This window comes from Larus michahellis, chromosome 3 (assembly GCF_964199755.1).
Source record: "Larus michahellis chromosome 3, bLarMic1.1, whole genome shotgun sequence".
Taxonomy (NCBI): domain Eukaryota; kingdom Metazoa; phylum Chordata; class Aves; order Charadriiformes; family Laridae; genus Larus; species Larus michahellis.
In genome coordinates this window covers 108948871-108966065 of record NC_133898.1, presented here as the reverse complement: position 1 = coordinate 108966065, position 17195 = coordinate 108948871, and the positions used below count along the sequence as shown (strand labels likewise).

Here is a 17195-nt window from a genome sequence, read left to right as displayed (position 1 = left end):
TTGACTCCTGCTGTGTATCAAATTAACTGTGTTCTCCATAAGGAACAGCCCATACTCTGGACTACTGCTATGACTTTAAGAAGTGGTATAGCAGAAAGATCAATCATAATAACCCTGTGAAGTTGTGGATTCTCCATCTTTGGGGCTATTCAGTCCAGTATTAAATGTGATGTTGAAAAACCTGCTTTAATTTCAAAGTTGCATCCAATTTCAAGTGGGCTTTGAATGGGGGTTGTATGAGATCACCTCCAGAGGTCCTTTCCAACCTAAACCTATAATTCTGTGAATCTGCGTTATCTTTTTAAGGCCTTTATATGATATTTCTCAGTCTCTAAATGGAGTAAAATATCAATTTCATACTTCAAAACAATTCTTGATTTAAAACCTGCAGAGCAATTCACAGCTACTTTGGTACCAAAATCTACTGACTCTCACTTTATAATTTGATAATTCTTCAATATAATTTTCTTTAAAATGGTCCAGACTGGCAAGCAGAACAATTAGCCCGGTGTTCTCTCTCTGGTTGGTGCTTGCATGTTTCCATTTAGCAATTCATAGAGGAGACTAAACTAATAGATGTGTGTACACAGCTGCTATCTCATATCCAGCTGAGGCGAAACTCAGTATGATTAATTTAATTAAAAATCCTGTCCTGCTAATATTAGACAGTCTTTTCACTTGATCAGACCACACAGATGCGCTGAATTCTTATTGGAGAGCCAGTGTGTGTTTCTGTTTATAATGAATGTAGTAATGTGTCAGCTAAAATTAAACAAATTCATACATAAGTGAGGGATGCAGGTTGCATGTGCAGGGTACCTGCAAGGACGGTAGAAGGAAGCATAGTCTTTTTTAAGGCACAGGAGTGCAGAATTTGTAGTGGTTGCTGAAACGAGAGGGTTTTGCCAGTGCCCCTAGTGTGGAGAGCTGTTCCATTAGTCAGCTGAGCGGAGAGCACAAATTGAGCATGCTTGATGTATGTAACCAGTATTTTGCATTTCACGTCTTCGATTTGCATGCTCTGCCGACGGTACCTTCCGCGCGCAGCTCACCCTCAGTCTTAATACCCTGTTGCAGGAAGAAAGAAAGGTTCCTCCTCCTGTACCAAAGAAGCCCCCAAAAGGAAAATTCCCTATCACGAGAGAAAAATCTCTGGACCTACCCGACAGACAGCGACAAGAAGCCAGAAGACGGCTAATGGCTGCAAAGAGAGCAGCCTCTTTCCGGCAGAATTCAGCCACAGAGCGCGCAGACAGCATCGAGATATATATCCCAGAGGCTCAAACCCGGCTTTAAAGACAGAATGCTGCAGAGTTCCTTTTTTAAACAAAATGCTTGTACAGTTTGTCACTTACCTGGTAATTTTTGTCTCATTCTCTCCACTAAATATGCCCTTGCTGTTGTGTTCTTTGTGCCATAAGCACAGTGGAATGCTTTTGATTTCCTCAGAATTTGCTGAGCTCACCGCAAGAACGACTTCTTTTTGTATTTATTGTCTGACTTACAATCAGCTACAATGGATAGGGCTTGTCAAGACCTGACTTATCCAATATATTCTCAGAGGACAACAAGAAACACCTCTTGAGATGGAACCCAGCTTACTTTTTTGTTATTTATATTTTTATAAAATGTGTGATAATTAGGGATAAGAATAACAAACTATAAATGGGTGCATCTCACCATTCACTAGAGGCATTAGCTAATCCAAGTAGAAGGTGCTACAAATGTAAAGAGCAGGAAAGAAAGAACCCATTTATCTCTCTGACCTCCAGTCTCTTTTCCTAGAACCCAGCTAACATATTTACCCATGTGCTCTGCCACTCTTCTCATCTTTGTTACTGCAAAATAACATTAGGCCTTTCATGTCATGTCAAGTTTCTGGAGATGAACAGGGATATCCAGCCACTAAAACTCCAAAGTTCATCAGAAACCAAGAAGCGTACAAGTCTGGTGGTGGTGGGAATGCCCACTGAGACACGTTTGCCGTTAGCAGTATAACGACACTCTGACACCTAAGCAAAATTATAATGCAAGAGGACTTGAGTGATGGGTGAAAAGAAAACGGAAGCCTTAAAAAGTTAGATCTTCTGTAGCAAGATGTGTAAAGAAAAAGTTATACTCGCTCCTTTGGAACACTCATTGCTTTTTTAACAGTTCTTTTACGTGTTAACGTTTATTTTATAAACCTTCTCTCTTTCATTTCAAGAGCTGCGCTACATGTAATATTTCAAACTCTCAAAATGTTCTATCAATTGAGTTTCCAGGGTATCCTTGAGAAAAAAAAAAAATAATCTTGCTTGTTTAAAATGCCAGTTGTGATGTTGTAAACAGTTTAAGAAATATGAATGTGAGTGGTAAGTATATCTAAGTTTAAATGGTTATGTTAAGGTAAAGGTGAACTGTGGTTTACAGTTGTATTTTTTTTCAGAACTATTTTTCTATGCAGTATTATTTATGGCAAGAATAAGCTTCTTGCTTGCTTCAGACTTAAAACCACGACTCAAGAGATAAGTGATTTCCAGCCATGGAATACAAGGAAAATAATATATTTTCAAGCCTCACATTGTCAGAAGAGAGAAGTGGTAACTACCACAGTCAAGAGGCTTTAATTTAAAACAAATTAAGACAGAATTATTCCACTTCACCTACCTTCCAGAGCCAACCGAGCAACCCAGCACTTAGAAGTCTTCAGGTGAAGACGCAATAAGATGAGTAACCTGCAGCCCCCGATTCCCAGGTTTGAATCCTACTGAACACTACTTTAGGTCAAAACAGTCTGAACCCAGTGAGACAGACAGCCCCAACTTTACCGCGTCCCCTCTTTACCTTCTTTAACAAATGCAATGTATTTAGCCATAGGCAGAACAGCTATTTAATTATACTCGAGCACTTTGGTTCTTCACCTGATGAGCACTTTAAGTCCGAATCCCACGCACCCTGCAGCCTGATGGATGACTGAAAACACGAAGTATTGTAGGTTATGCAGATCTGACGTTGCTTCAAATCTGTTTTCTTTTGGTTTGGTTTGGTTGTTGTTTTTTTTCCTTCTCTTTTTCCTGCAATGTGTAGTATTAAGCATGAGTTCTGTCTTTGGAGCACAGCTGATAAAGCATGTGTACCTTCAAGATATGAATCTTTAGAAGTGAAGTTTTGAGACATTTCTGTGAGGAGAAAACCCTGTAAATTGAGCCTGATATCTGGTATATACCTTACCAAATAGCCTTAAACTATATTTGGAAGCAAAAACCAAGAAGAATGTATATCCTTCAAAAATGAAAAAAAAAAAAAAAAAAAAGAATAAATCCCTGAGATATTCTTCTATAGATGAAAACATTATATTTCCCATCCCTCATGTTTTCAAGGCATTTTCTATTAAGGAAAGAGCTGAAGCCAGGGTAGTGTACAATATTGATGCTACTTCCTATATTTGTTGTACTATTTTGAATATAAATGTACTTGCAGGCATTGGCCTCTTTGGTCTTGAAAACTGATATCTTATTTAAAGTGGAGCTGCTAATTAGAAATATCCATGCCAAACTAAAGACAGTGTCTTTCCTAGATTTAAGAAATTTAAAATAAACACACGCACCCCTGTACGTATATATAGAGATGGCAGCTGGTTCATTTTATTGAGTTTTACTGTACGCTTCAAGGAGAAATCACACTTGACTTATTTGCTTGAAAACCCCCACCTGAAGCAACACATCATGCGATTAAGACAAGTTGTATTTGATCCTGCCACTAATCAGACTTTATAAAGATAAATTGTGAAAACAACAGATTACAGATAAGCTTAGATCCCAGCTGACCTAATAATGCTGACTTGGAGCAGTCTGTATAAGTCCTTAATTTTAGAATCATACTTTGGTAGTTTTTTGGCGTGTTAACATTTTATTGGATGTTCTCAGGCAAATAAAGGCCTGTGTGAATGACGCCAACCCTGTATTTTACATTTCCCATGCCATTATTAGAAAATGTTCAATATCAGCTTTGGATATCTATGATTTCCATTTATTCAACGTTTGTTCAAAAAAAAAAATCAAAAGTAAACTAGATGCCTACTGAAAAATCTGATAATATGTTATCTGTGCATGTTACATTTCAAAGTGCAATATATTAAATTCTTGTACAGGTAACATTCTATCATTTAAAGGCAAATAAGCTATTTCTATTTACATATTGTACATCTGGTTAGTTTAGAAAAACATCGTTATGCTTATCATACTTGTGTTGCAAATAAATCAAAGTCAAATTGCTTTAGTCCTTGACATGAGAAACACAGCATGTGGTATCTTAATATACATGTAAACAGATCAATTGTAATCTGACCTTCCATCATAAAAATGAAATTCAGTTACAAAACCAACGTAGGAGGAACGTAAAATAGCATAAAGATCGGAAGTAGAATGCTTTCTACTTAGAGACATCATGGGGTAGACCCACACAGAACAGCTGGATATAGCAAAATAGTCTAGTGTTTAACTGAATACTAATTGGACTAATATTTATTTTATCAGATGAAAATTATAGAAAGTCTCTGTTCATTTCTTCGTTGCCTGTAAAACACAAGTATAATAACCAGAATTCTGAAAATATAAATAAAGAAAAAGACCTGACTGGTAAAATTGTTGATATTCGCCATACTTATTTTTGCTTTGTATATTTTTTCAGATTTTAAATTCTCTGTAAAGTGGTGAAGTACATTATGAAGTGTTTTATTATTTTGTGTTGACCTGATTAGAATGGCCTTTGGCAGCGTGCAAAGACTAATAATGTTGTACGGTTTAATACCAAAAAAATTACATTTTAATTCATGCTTAAACCTTGTCACAATGTTAGATTTGAGATCGATCAGGAAGGAATTAAAGCGTGCATAGGAAAGTGTGTGGATTTCATATATATATATATATATGTAATACATTTTATATAATGGAAATTTTTTGTTTTAAAATAAGCCCATGTCCTGCTGTATCAGTAAACTAGTACTCTAGTTTCATCCTTCTTCAGCACTGCATCTAGCATAAAGTGAGGGAATGTTTGGTCATTGGATCATTTTGCAGGGAAAAGAAGTAACTGCTATGTGATGATGTGCCGTATGTGACCTCGTGTCTCCTCAGGCCCTGCTGGAGCGGTGCCCTTGAGAGGCTCCCGGCCCCATGGCCCCCTCGGGCTGTGCCAGCACTCCACGCCGGGTCCTCCCCACGCAGGTCCACCCCGGCCCCCCACATCAGCCCTTCTCAGCCTTGAGCCTGCCCTGCGTGGTGGGTCGGTGGCTGTGATGGCCTCCTTGGCGCTGGTGGCAGGGGACACACTGGAGATTGACCCATCAAGTGCTGGTTTGCACATGTTAATTTGAGATCTGAAGTTGGTCTGGCAGCTCCAGGTGTTGAGCTGTGCCTGCTGAAAAGCTGCGAAATCCTGCGTAGCAGGAACCTCAGTGTTAGACAGAGAGTGTACGTGAAATGTGAAGCAGCGTTACTTGCGCTGCTGTTCCCAGGCCATCTTACGATGCAGTGATACCACTGGCAAATGGCATTCGAAGTGAGGAATATCAGCAAACCCCTTACTGTCTAGAGAGGTTCTTCCTGGTGTGTGACAGGTTGACACTTAGGTTTATATAGTGCCTTTCATCCAGAAGGATCTCCAAGCACTTTATTAGCCGACACACAAACTCCAGGCTGGGCTGCAGCTGGGGCAGGTCACCCTGCCCATAGCCTGGTCAGCCAGCACGGTGGGATGCTGGGGGCCCTCCCGCCTGTCCCCACGCTGCTGGGGAGTTTCCTTCCACGCCACCCTCCCGGTGCCTGGGAGGACCCTTGTGGTCTGAGCCTGTGCCGAAGGAGAAGCGAAGACTCTCTGAACCAAGAGGAAGAGCTGAGCAAAGCAGAGGTGAGGGCAATGCTCCTAATGTCCCTCCAGGGTGTAGGCAGGAAAAGAAAAGCCTCAAATTAACTTTCCAGAACAATCTCTGCTTGAACAGAAGTTCACGATGCTGACAGTGAGGGTCCCTGCGGTGGAGGGGAGGAGAGCCCTGGCTGGTGCCAGGTGCGGGAGCTGATGGCACCTGCGGCTGAGCCGTCTTGGTCAGGGATCTCGGCAAGTCTCTCCTTTGCAAATGCATTCCCCCACCGCCTTCTTCACGGGAGAGATCTGTCTGGGACACGTGCTGCACGAGGTGCCTTCCCCTGTGGCATGACTGCCCAGGGCCCTGTTCTCTCCCCGGGTCTGCCCTCCAGCCAAGCCAAGGCGAGGGATAACGTGGGGCATGGCACTTAGGCAGAAGGATTATGCCTTGGCTCCAGCAGCCGCTCTTTACTGAGACTCAGCTCTAACCCTAAGGGTTGTTTCTATGGCAGAGCAATGGGGACATCTCTCTCTGCATTGGCAGGATCGGCAGGCTAGAGGCAGCCAGTTCATACTGCGGATAACAGAAAGAGGCTATATACATACATATCTATCTATATCAGATTTTTTCATTGTCGTGGTTCCTGACAGTTGGACCCAGGAACCACAGGAGTCAACACTCCGGTTCCTGCAGACCGTGGCACTTTCTTGCATCTCAGCCTCAGCACTGATGGCCCTGGCAGGTTCACTGCCCGGTGCAGCCCCACGGCCCATCTGCAGCTACTCACCGTGATCACCTCCAGGGCCCATCTTTTGGGAACAGCTGTTTTATGGCATGCTCATGTGCATACGCAGACTCCTGGCAGGAATTAAGCCCTCTGTATACACAGAAATTGCTTAATTTATCTTTGAAATGCAGCTACCTCTATGGTGTAATGCTGCAGCTGTTTAACTACATAATAGGCTGTTCAGGACAGCAAGCATAAAACCAAAATTGAAATGGAAACTTGCCCAAAAGAGAATTTGGCCAGCATATTTAGGCTGATTCAGCTCCTATTAACAAAATAAAATTCTAATCGCCGCAAGAGGCCATGGCACTCGTTATATCTAAAAACCGTATTCCAGATCCCTTCTCATTACATGCATATCGCATTTCATAAATGATGATCACAGAAGAAGACTGCACGTTCACGGTCCCACCTCTCCACACATGCGTGTTTCTCCCGTTACCCTTCATTGCTGAAACAGAAATGGGCTTTTGAAGTCAGATCGCAGGTAATGTAAATTAGTATGTCTACACGGCTTGCTTTTTAACTGAGCACACACAGAACAGTTTTCATCAGCTGGCAATTTAATTCTCTGTTTTATTAAGGCCAAATTGTTATTTTTCTAAATTGGTTTTGTTGGACAGGATTTTTTACTTCTCTAGTACAAAGCCGTGAATAAGCTTAAACAAGGGGGAGGTGTATTTGAAGATACGGTCATCATGTACCAACACAGCCCGTTAGTGAGGATTTTTCTTCTCCTTCCCTTCCTCTTCTTTCATTCAACACGGCATTTCCCATTCCTAAAGCCGAACTGTCATACAAGTTTATTTGTGAGATGAATTGTTGCAAAGCTTCGGGCTAAGTTCTGGTCTCGGTTGTATTCAAATCAATGCAAAGAAACTGAAATGAGAAGGAAATGTCAGATTCGGATCAGTATAATTCGCATCAGTATCCGACTCAGCAAGTCCTGCTGGGGTAGGAAGGACTCACTGTTCAAGTTAGCGAGCGCGTCGTTACTTTGCAGGATGTAGTTTTTCCTTTCAGGTAGGTCACAGTCAAGCAGAGGGCTTGGTAGTGGGTTCAGGTCTCTGACAATAGTCCTCACAAAGAAATACTAGCTTTGTTTATAATTACCCGTGGAATCCACATGCTCATATCCATGCTTTGATTTACCCTTTGGAGGTTGAACAGTACGGCCATCTCATTTTAAAAGGGCTCAGCATGTATGTATTCTTTAGTTCAATTTTTATATTGATTTCCTGAATTAAGAAAATTTCCCTTTCAAGTAGCCTGACTTATACTGCTCTAGAACTGTTCTTTCCTGAAGAAAAGCCACTATGACTGTGCAGGATTTTCTGTACAGAGACAAAACTCATACTTTCATTTACCATGTGACATGCCAAAATAATCAAGTGTGGCCTAAGGACTAAATTAAATGCCTCCTATAGAATTTCAAGGAATGTTAGAACCAGGAAACTAGCTGTTTAGTTATCATTAAAAGTATATATAAATATATATAAATATATATATACATAAGAAATCATATCAACAATGAGGATGAACTGAGTGCCAAATATTCACCATCTGTATAAAGCTACACTTCACTAGAATTAAACTATTTTATGTAATTCTCTTTCTCATGCTTTTATGGTTCTTTTGATAAATTCTATTTAGTAGCATGCAGGATACCTAAATTGAATGTACAGTATGTTGTTTCATTGCTACAATAATTTCTTGCTTCTCAGTAATATCTTCTTTACCAGAATGTTATTTGTTACTTTGAAAACATATTTGAGAATTGTTTTATTATTGAGTTATTCTTTTTTCATGATTCTCTATTCACCTCCAGCTGATTGTAAGAAAATGTGCTTCACTATTTTGCCCCATGGCTCTTTTATGAAGCTGCCTCTTTCAATTGGTTTATGTATTGTTTATGTTCATCTCCTGTAAATAATTCTGCAATTAAATTTTTTGAGAAAAATAGAGTACACTCTTTATTACATTTTAAATTTCGCATTAGTTTAAAAGATGCCATTTCCAATCAGACAATTTGTAGACCACACTAAATTATTACCTTAGACGTATAGCCTTTTGAGAGTCAGGAAATTAATTTTCAATAAAATAATTTTGATAGGGTTTTATCTGAATCTAAAGGAAGATACATTTAAAATCTGGAGGAATTTGGCAAATAACGGAATCAGCTATGCAACGCTATCGATGTGTTTTGACTTATAGTCATTAATACTGTAGGTATAGAATACCATGAACTGATTTCGAATCAGACCATTGTGTGTCATTAACAGAAAGCATAATAGCCTCTTTTGCGTGTAAAACATCCAAAATTGAATTATTTGTTTAGAAAGGTGAATCCTGGAGCATCTCTGTGTGGTTTTTGCTGCTTGCAACAGAATAGCCAAAAAGAACTTTTAGCCCATTTTATATTTTTCAGTTCCTTCCAGGGCAGACAAGTCTCCTGGGAATGGCTTTAGCATCTCAGCAGAAAATTTGACCAATACGTTGCATTGGCCACACTTCTTGATGAGACAGAAGCCATGGCAGGCATGAAATGAAGATGTGTGGAGTCTCTGAGTCTAAATAAAGGAGGTACCAGTAATACTGACAAATATGAATTTATTTGGCATAGAAAAGTGTTTAGTTGCTTGAATCATTGGATTTTTATTTTTCATTCTATATATATACTATGGTAACAGTTTGGAGGCCTAGCTATGGACCAAGACAACATTGCACATTTACAAAATGAAAAGATTTCCCTTAACGCAAGGAGTTTGCAACTCAACCATTAGGTGAGAAACAACAGATAGGCAGATACAAGAGAGAAACTGAGGGGAAAAATGAGATGCTATTAATTAAAATGAAGAGCGGTGGTTGCAGCATTCCAGCGGCCCATCAGTTGTCAATTGTTTCATAGCCATCAGAAAAAGAGAGGATAATGAAGTGGGTTGGAAGATACCCTCAGGGATCTCATCCCAAGCAGGGATGGAGTCCAAGGAAGATGTTTGTTTGAAAATTTAACACAGAGATGATGAATTTTGGCATCATGAGTCAACTGGAGGTGGAAGCTGACATCTCCGTAATTAATCAATGATGCTAGGTACACCGTGGACAGGTGGTATACGAAGAACCTGTGAAAGGTCTTGGCAGTAAGACCAATAACATTAAAGATTCAGTACTCTGCTGGCTCATTATTTGTATAAAGGAATTTTCATATTTAATACCTGCTGTGGAAGGCTCAAAATTTTCCTGCTATATGTCAGCAGTCCTAATGAAAATGAAATTTAGAGAGAGAGGTCACTAAAGCAGCTTAGTGCTTCTTTTTGTCTGTCTCCTAACAGTAGATGCTGTGACCTAGAGCATCACTCATAGCCATCCTGTACCGATATTTTACAACTAAGAAAGGCCTTGATCACTTTTAGCTGAAATCCCAACAACCATTTAGCTTGTCTTAGCTAATGAGCTAGGGAAATGAGTTCCCTAAAATAGGGTGATCCCTCTTGAAATCGGGAAAGGATCTCAGGACTAACAAGCAAGCTGTTTCTTGTACCACAGCATTACAGATGGTTGCAGGTCAGCCTTAGTATCACAGGCAGACCCAGATAAATGAGGACAGTCATTGCTGATGAACGGGTAAGGTCAGTAAAGCTGGAGCATAGATGTGGCGTATTTCATTTCAGTTGCTGAACCAAATAATCAGGTGCAGAGTACATGTTTTGGAATTAGCATATTTATTCCAGTTGAACTGCACTGACACTGGCAGTGGGTTTGTGGACGGCAGTTATTGTTTTAACCGTAGCAGCACAGCTGAAGTGTGAAAATTTTGAAATGTAGACAAGCGCCTCACATAACCTATTGCAGCCCTAACACAATCCCTGGACAGATTCTGCTGTGAACTTTTAAACAATCAATTTATAAGTAGCTAGAGGATAATACGGTCATAAAAACTAGGCAACGTTGACTTGCCAACATCCTATCATGTCAACCAATTTTAATTTTCTTCTTTGACGGGCTGAATGGCCTAACGGATTAGGTAAAAACAGTAGGCTGTGCTAGATCTTCACTTCGTTGAGGCTTTTGATACAGTTCCAGTGTAACATTTTTATATAAAACCAGGAAAATACTGATGAAATAAAATTACTGTAAAACAAAATCTAATGCAGCTGACAATACTATTTTAAATATATATATCCTTGACCCATTGTGAAATCAGAAGGGCTTTTGAAGTGGGAGAGAAAGGGAGAATCTTAGAAAAATCTAACCTGCTTTCAGTGCTAGTCAGTAATTTCATTGTCAATTTGATGATTTACTAAAAAATGTAACATTAATTGATCATATGATACAGGCCTGGGATCAGTTACAGGTTCCACAGAGGATATGATCAAAATTCGCAGCAATCCCAAAAAAACTGGACGCGCTTTCTAAATCCAATGTGATTGAAAATCAGTGAAGAAAAAATACAAAATGCTATATTGAGAAAGGTGTGATCGAGCTCAAACGTGACAAAATATCCATTTCAGAAAAAGTATAGCAAAGAAGATGTGGGCTGTGGTGGATCACGAGCTAAATGAGAGTCAACCTGATGCTAAATTGCACAAGCTAAATCACATGCTCTTAAGGAAAGGGAGAATCTAATAGTGAATGTATTAGCATATCATTAAATTAGTGTGGCTTAACAAATTATCATGCTGTGTAATCATCCATGTATACACAATCTTAAATTGTGGCACACACACATTATTGGACTTGACATCGCAAGCCAAGCTAAAACAAATTACCCACAGAAGGAAGAAGTCTTCAGACCCGTACAAATCAAACTCAAGCATCAGAGGCACGGCCAGGCCCCCTCCATCCAGGCTCCTCAGCAGCAACCTCCATGGCCACTGCATTTTGCTGTGTGTCGGGTGTCTAAGGACTTCTAACAGTCCTTTTAGGACCTGGGTGGAGATTGTCCCCACCTCTGTCCTAGGCTCGAGCCACAGCAGGGCTGGGGCAGAGGGTAGGATGCTTTTTGTGTGCTCTGCTGCCTGCGTCTGTCACATTTGGGCAATGGTGGGATACAGACTCTCTGAATCTTGCTATCTTCAACTTAGCCACTTCCACCCAAGTCCTCTCTGAGGTGGCAGAAATTACCCTCTGAGTCTCAGGCAAACGCTCAAACACAAGATGTTAACAAGTGAGATAGATAGGCGGAAGTGTTTCAGAATATCTCTACATGACACTAAATGACTGAGTCCTCAGTCATGCCATCGAGAAAGTGACAAGCCAGATTGTGGGGGTGTAGGGACATCTCCTCTATGTTAGAGAGAGGTTCTTTTTTCATGGTGTTCAGTACTGGTAAGGTTTTGGTTAGAGGATTAAATCCTGGTTTGGAGGAATTGAGAAGCACGTGGAGAAAATTTAGAAGAAAGTAAGTAAGGATTATAAGAGATTTAGAAAGCAGGATCTAAGTGAACAGAGTTCAGAAAATGGATCAAGAAAAGACTGACTTGTTTCAACATGAAGAGCGTGTTATGAAGAGTTAATGCAGTTGTTTCCCCATTCCCTGGAAGGAGGTTATTATCATAATTAGCATAAAAGTCTAGCTTTTTATTGTTTGTTTATTTGGCTAAAGGTAGTGAATCCTGGAAAAAAACTGTTTAGCTCAAGGTCTCTTTATTACAAGGTAGCAAGCACACCCTACACAACCTTGCAGACGTGATCCACGTGTCAGCATCCCCCGGGGAGCCACAGGAACCACCTCCCAGCACCTCGGCTGCACACACGCTCCAAAAGGGACGTGCCCGGATCGCCAGTCCCCTCCTCCTCCTCTACTTGACACACAATCCTATTTATAAGCAACTGTCCATTTGCAGGTGTAAAAGAGGTATTCACCTGCCCGTGCTGCTCAGAGAGCTGTCCCCCAGCTCTTCCCAGAAGGAGAAGGTGATGGATGGATGGGGTGGAGGGTGGATGGTGGCCACCACTGGTCCCCCAGCATAGCCCTGCTCCCGTGTACCTGGGCTGGCCTCAGCACCCGGGGGGGGAGAGAGCTTAGGGTCACGGCTGGATCTCCACGTCTTCTCCTGCGTATGACGGGTCTGTCAGACGACAAAGGAATGAAGCTGGGCCGTTCCTGAAAAAAAGGCCTTCATACCAAATAAAGGAGTTGGTGGTAGTGGCTGAGTCAGCAATGTTCTTTCCTCAGTATGAGGTTCGTATCCCTTTTTATTATTAGCAGGCACCGGGCCGCTTAAGATGTTACAATTAAGGGAAAAAAATCAAAAGAAAGTTTCTGCTGCACAAGAGGAATAACATCACCTCAGCCTTTACCGCTGAACAGAAGCTCAGATCCTGACCAGGTGTAGAAGTAATTAACAGGCTCAGCCAAAATCTCCTAGAAAGTCCTTGTGGCTGTTGTGTGGTTCTTGCGTCCTTCGCGACCCACGCTAACGCGCCTGCATAGGTGTGAGCTGTTCAGACAGCACACAAAACCACCGAGGGGTTGGCTTGTCAGAAGGCTATCGCTGCCACACTGGGCTCCTTCCTACTGAACATCATCATACTGACCGCAGGAGGACAGGGCTTCGCTCAATGGAACGGAAAATAATGACAAATCAATTTAAATGCAGATCCTTGAGGAGTGTATGGTAACAGGCTGCTTCAAACAAATTTTAAAAAGGAAATTAGCTTTGGTTAAAAAAAAATAATCAAGGATTCTAAGTATTAAGAAGTGACACAAAACCAATCATAATAGAGGTGATAAATCAGTTTTGCCAGATTGGAAATAAATCACGAGTGAACAGTGAGGGAAGCGGATGAACGTTATGCTTTGGGGTTTGAATATGTCAAAGTAAATTTTGTAAAATATTTATAAATTTATGAAGCGTTGACAACATCTTAGAAAAAAAGCTGGTATTTAGAATCTTACGAATGTTTATATTTATATATTTGTATGAGTTTATGTGGCTTTGTATGTGTGTATGTGTACATATATATACATATGTATATGTATATATATAATATGTATGTATATATTTATCCATACAGAAATAAAAGAGGAACAACTGTAAATTTTATATACATTTACTTTTTTTTAAAAGGCAAAAATTTGTGTTTGGTTTGGTTTGTGTATGTCTGTATCCCAGGGTAAAACCATTTGCTTGTCTAAGTCACAGAAAGAGGAAGCTGAGAAGGATGAGAACAGGGCTGAGGAAAGGGAAAACCTATAGACCAAAACAAACATAAATGCTGTATTCTTTATTCCTTGCTTATTAGGAATATATGATTACTTTAGCTGATGTGAAACAGAATTTTGCCGTAATTCTGCTTCAAGGTGAAAAAGCGTTTTTGGCTTAATTCACATGACGTATCTCTTTCTACAGCCAGATCCCGAATTGAACACACACATGCGTATTGTGCCAGAAAGCAAACAGTCTGTGCACGAATGAGCTAATTCATGCATTTCGACACCTTCCAGCCCGAATTAGGACAGGTAGTTGTGTCATTTTGAGACAAACTGCTGTATAACAAATTCAAGATCTTTTATTCCTCCACTCAGATTCGCTCCATTGTCCTAAGATAAATCTTTCCAAAATACATTATATCAATTGACTTATTTAATGTGACATGGAATAAACAAAATTTACAAGAGCATCCTCATTTGTAATAATTAGTGAGAAGCTGTAATACTTCATTAGATTTTACACTCTGAATGTAGTTAACCAAAGAAGAAAAAAGCCTAATACCTGGAGATACATGTGGATCTCCATCCCTTCAGCCAGAAGGGTCATTTAAGGCCACGTGCGTACCAGCTGTGACAGCACACGTGGAGGGGAGGGTCCCTGTGTGTGGCATTTCCCAGCTTGCTTGTCTCTAAATATCAAAGTAAAATAAGTGTAATCAAAATGCTGTTGTAAGTCAGGGGTTACAAAATTCTCCCTCGAATTAACTGTTCTGGAGGAGAACGAGGTGACGCAAGGAAAGGATGGGGTTTGTGCAGAGGAGGACCTGAGGAGCCGGCAGCTGCACTTCAGGGCCACTTGAAAGACTTGTTGTAAGAAGCCTCTGGGGCATGTTTACCATCTGTGACGTGTTTCACTTCGATGGCATTTACCTTGTGAGACCTAACAGATGGTGACCCTTCCTAGGCTTCTTTCTGGGAGCAAAGTTTTCTCTTCTGGAAAGCAGATGGAATAGCTGGCCAGTGACCTGCTTAGTATTTGTCTTTATTGTCACAAATGAAATATCTGTAAATATCTTCTGTGATGATCTGTCTTGTTATCTACTGTCAGATGCTACACTGGGACCATTGACTTTTTTGAAGAAAGATTAAAGGCTTCCGGTGAAGCTGCTGTTGTATTTTCACCTGTGAAGAAAGGTTAGGTGAGTTCAGGGACAAGATGAGTGATAACTCTGAGTCAATTCATGCAAGGGTGTAGTTTGCAAGGTAAAATATATGGGGGAAATCATTCCTGGGGAAGTAGGTGGGAGATGTCAGAGATGGATTGGAGGGAACAATAGCTGCTTTTCAGTCACAAGCTGATTTCCAGTAGCTAAAAATGAAAGATGACTATAATCAAAATAGGATCTAACTTGCTGTAATGCTCCTTGCATTAACTTACACCTCCCCAGGGAGATCTGGATTTCAGAAAGCATAAGAGGGGCTGACAGCCCTTTAACCCCCCATCATGCCACCGTGCTCTCTCTGCTAATCTGCCCCCCTTTCTGAAGCTCTCAATAGAACTCTTATTTCCTTTTGCCCTAAACAAACAGACGCTACCAGGGTGCTGGGAGTTGCCTCCCTGTGCAGCTCTGGTTACAAGCAAGCCTCCTTTGACCTTTCTTCCTTCATTTTACCTTATTCTGGAAGGAACCTCACTGTTTCTTACATTTACCTAAATCATAGAATCATAGAATGATTTGGGTTGGAAGGGATATTAAAGATCATCTAGTTCCAACCCCCCTGCCATGGGCAGGGACACCTCCCACTAGACCAGGCTGCTCAAAGCCCCATCCAGCCTGGCCTTGAACACTTCCAGGGATGGGGCAGCCACAGCTTCCCTGGGCAACCTGTTCCAGAGGGAAAACCCTCAGAGTGAAGAATTTCTTTCTGATATCTAATCTAAATCTACGCTCTTCCAGTTTGAAGCCATTACCCTTTGTCCTATCACTACATGCCCTTGTGAAAAGTCCCTCCCCATCTTTCCTGTAGGCCCCCCTTAGGTACTGGAAGGGGCTATAAGGTCTCCCTCTTCTCCAGACTGAACAGCCCCAACTCTCTCAGCCTGTCCTCATAGGAGAGGTGCTCCAGCCCTCTGATCATGTTCCTGGCCTTCCTCTGGATCCTCTCCAACAGGTCCATGTCCTTCGTGTGCTGAGGCCTACAGAGCTGATGCAGTACTCCAGGTGGGGTCTCACGAGAGCAGAGTAGAGGGGCAGAATCACCTCCTTCGACCTGAATGAACCAATATAACCAGTATAATAAACCAATACAAATGTGGTTCTCCCATGCTTCTTGGTCACAAAGGAAACATGGAAACAGAAAGACCGAAGGATGCCTTTGAGGAGGGCAGTGTGGAGGGACAGCCTGGGGAGGCACTAAATTCTTCAGTTCTTTTTGGCTATGTCAAACGGGAGGGCAGAATCATTCGTCAGTCCCATTTTGCTATTCTGGAAAGCATGAGGAATGACAGGAATACATCACATCTCCTTCCCAGCCTGCCCTCCTGGGTGTCTTTCTGAAGGCAGGCGGCAGCAGGGCAGTGGCTGTGCCCTCACATTGTGCCCATCCGCAGAGCTGGGCTGCGGGGCCGCCCGGCACCCGGCAGAGCGCAGCCGCTGCGTCCAGCAGGCTCAGCCAGCGCTCCCGAAAAAGGCAATTTCAGAAGTTTATACTGCCACCCATTGCTGTGTCTGAGCACATTTTTCCCTGGAAGCGATAGCAAACTCCTGAACAGGTTTCATTTGCAATAGCACATTTCCCTTTCTGGAGTCACAGCTCTCCATCACAGCAAACAGATATATTTGGGAATAATGGGCTGTGCAGCGTGTCTGCATAGCTTAGGGTGGAAACGATTTCTCAAAGGCAAAGTGTGATCAGGCTGTGGAGTCATTAGGTCACTTTTCGGTGCCTGCTGCTTTTCAGCCACTAATACTTTGACCCCTTTGCCATGGGGGTTTTGTTCCAGATGTTGTCAGCATGTTGTGGCAGTGCAGAGGAGAAAATTCAGGTCTTCGTAACCTCTGAGGCTGAGCATCCATTGCCTGGCAACAAGATACATTACCCTACATGATTGGAAGCAACTGCACCTGCAGGGCACGTGCAATCGGAGCTATAAAATTAGGAGCTATAAAACTCCGGTGGTGTATAGGAGCATGTATAGTGGTGTATAGGAGCATGTATAGTAGTGTATAGTATATATACACATACTATATATACACACACATATAGTGTATTCATATTCACCCTGATTTTTACCACAAATTTTCATGCTCAAATATACTATATATACATACACACATATGTTATATATATATACACATACCATATATATGTAGTATGTATAGTTCCCAGGTGCAATGGGAGCTAAA

General features: G+C 41.4%; 1 protein-coding gene across 35 annotated transcripts in view; it reads left to right on the top strand.

Moving 5' to 3' along the window:
* DLGAP2 (DLG associated protein 2) overlaps positions 1 to 13616 on the top strand; it is a 480112-nt gene extending 466496 nt beyond the window's left edge. For 21 of the 35 annotated variants that reach the window (XM_074581684.1, XM_074581679.1, XM_074581676.1 and 18 more), the window contains one exon: positions 1078 to 13615. In XM_074581684.1, coding sequence (XP_074437785.1) covers positions 1078 to 1296 — 219 coding nt within the window. In that variant the 3' untranslated portion in view covers positions 1297 to 13615. Of the gene's footprint in view, positions 1 to 1077 lie in introns of all 35 variants that reach the window. The other 14 variants (XM_074581683.1, XM_074581678.1, XM_074581677.1 and 11 more) reach the window with 1 other exon arrangement.
* Positions 13617 to 17195: the final 3579 nt, after the last annotated feature.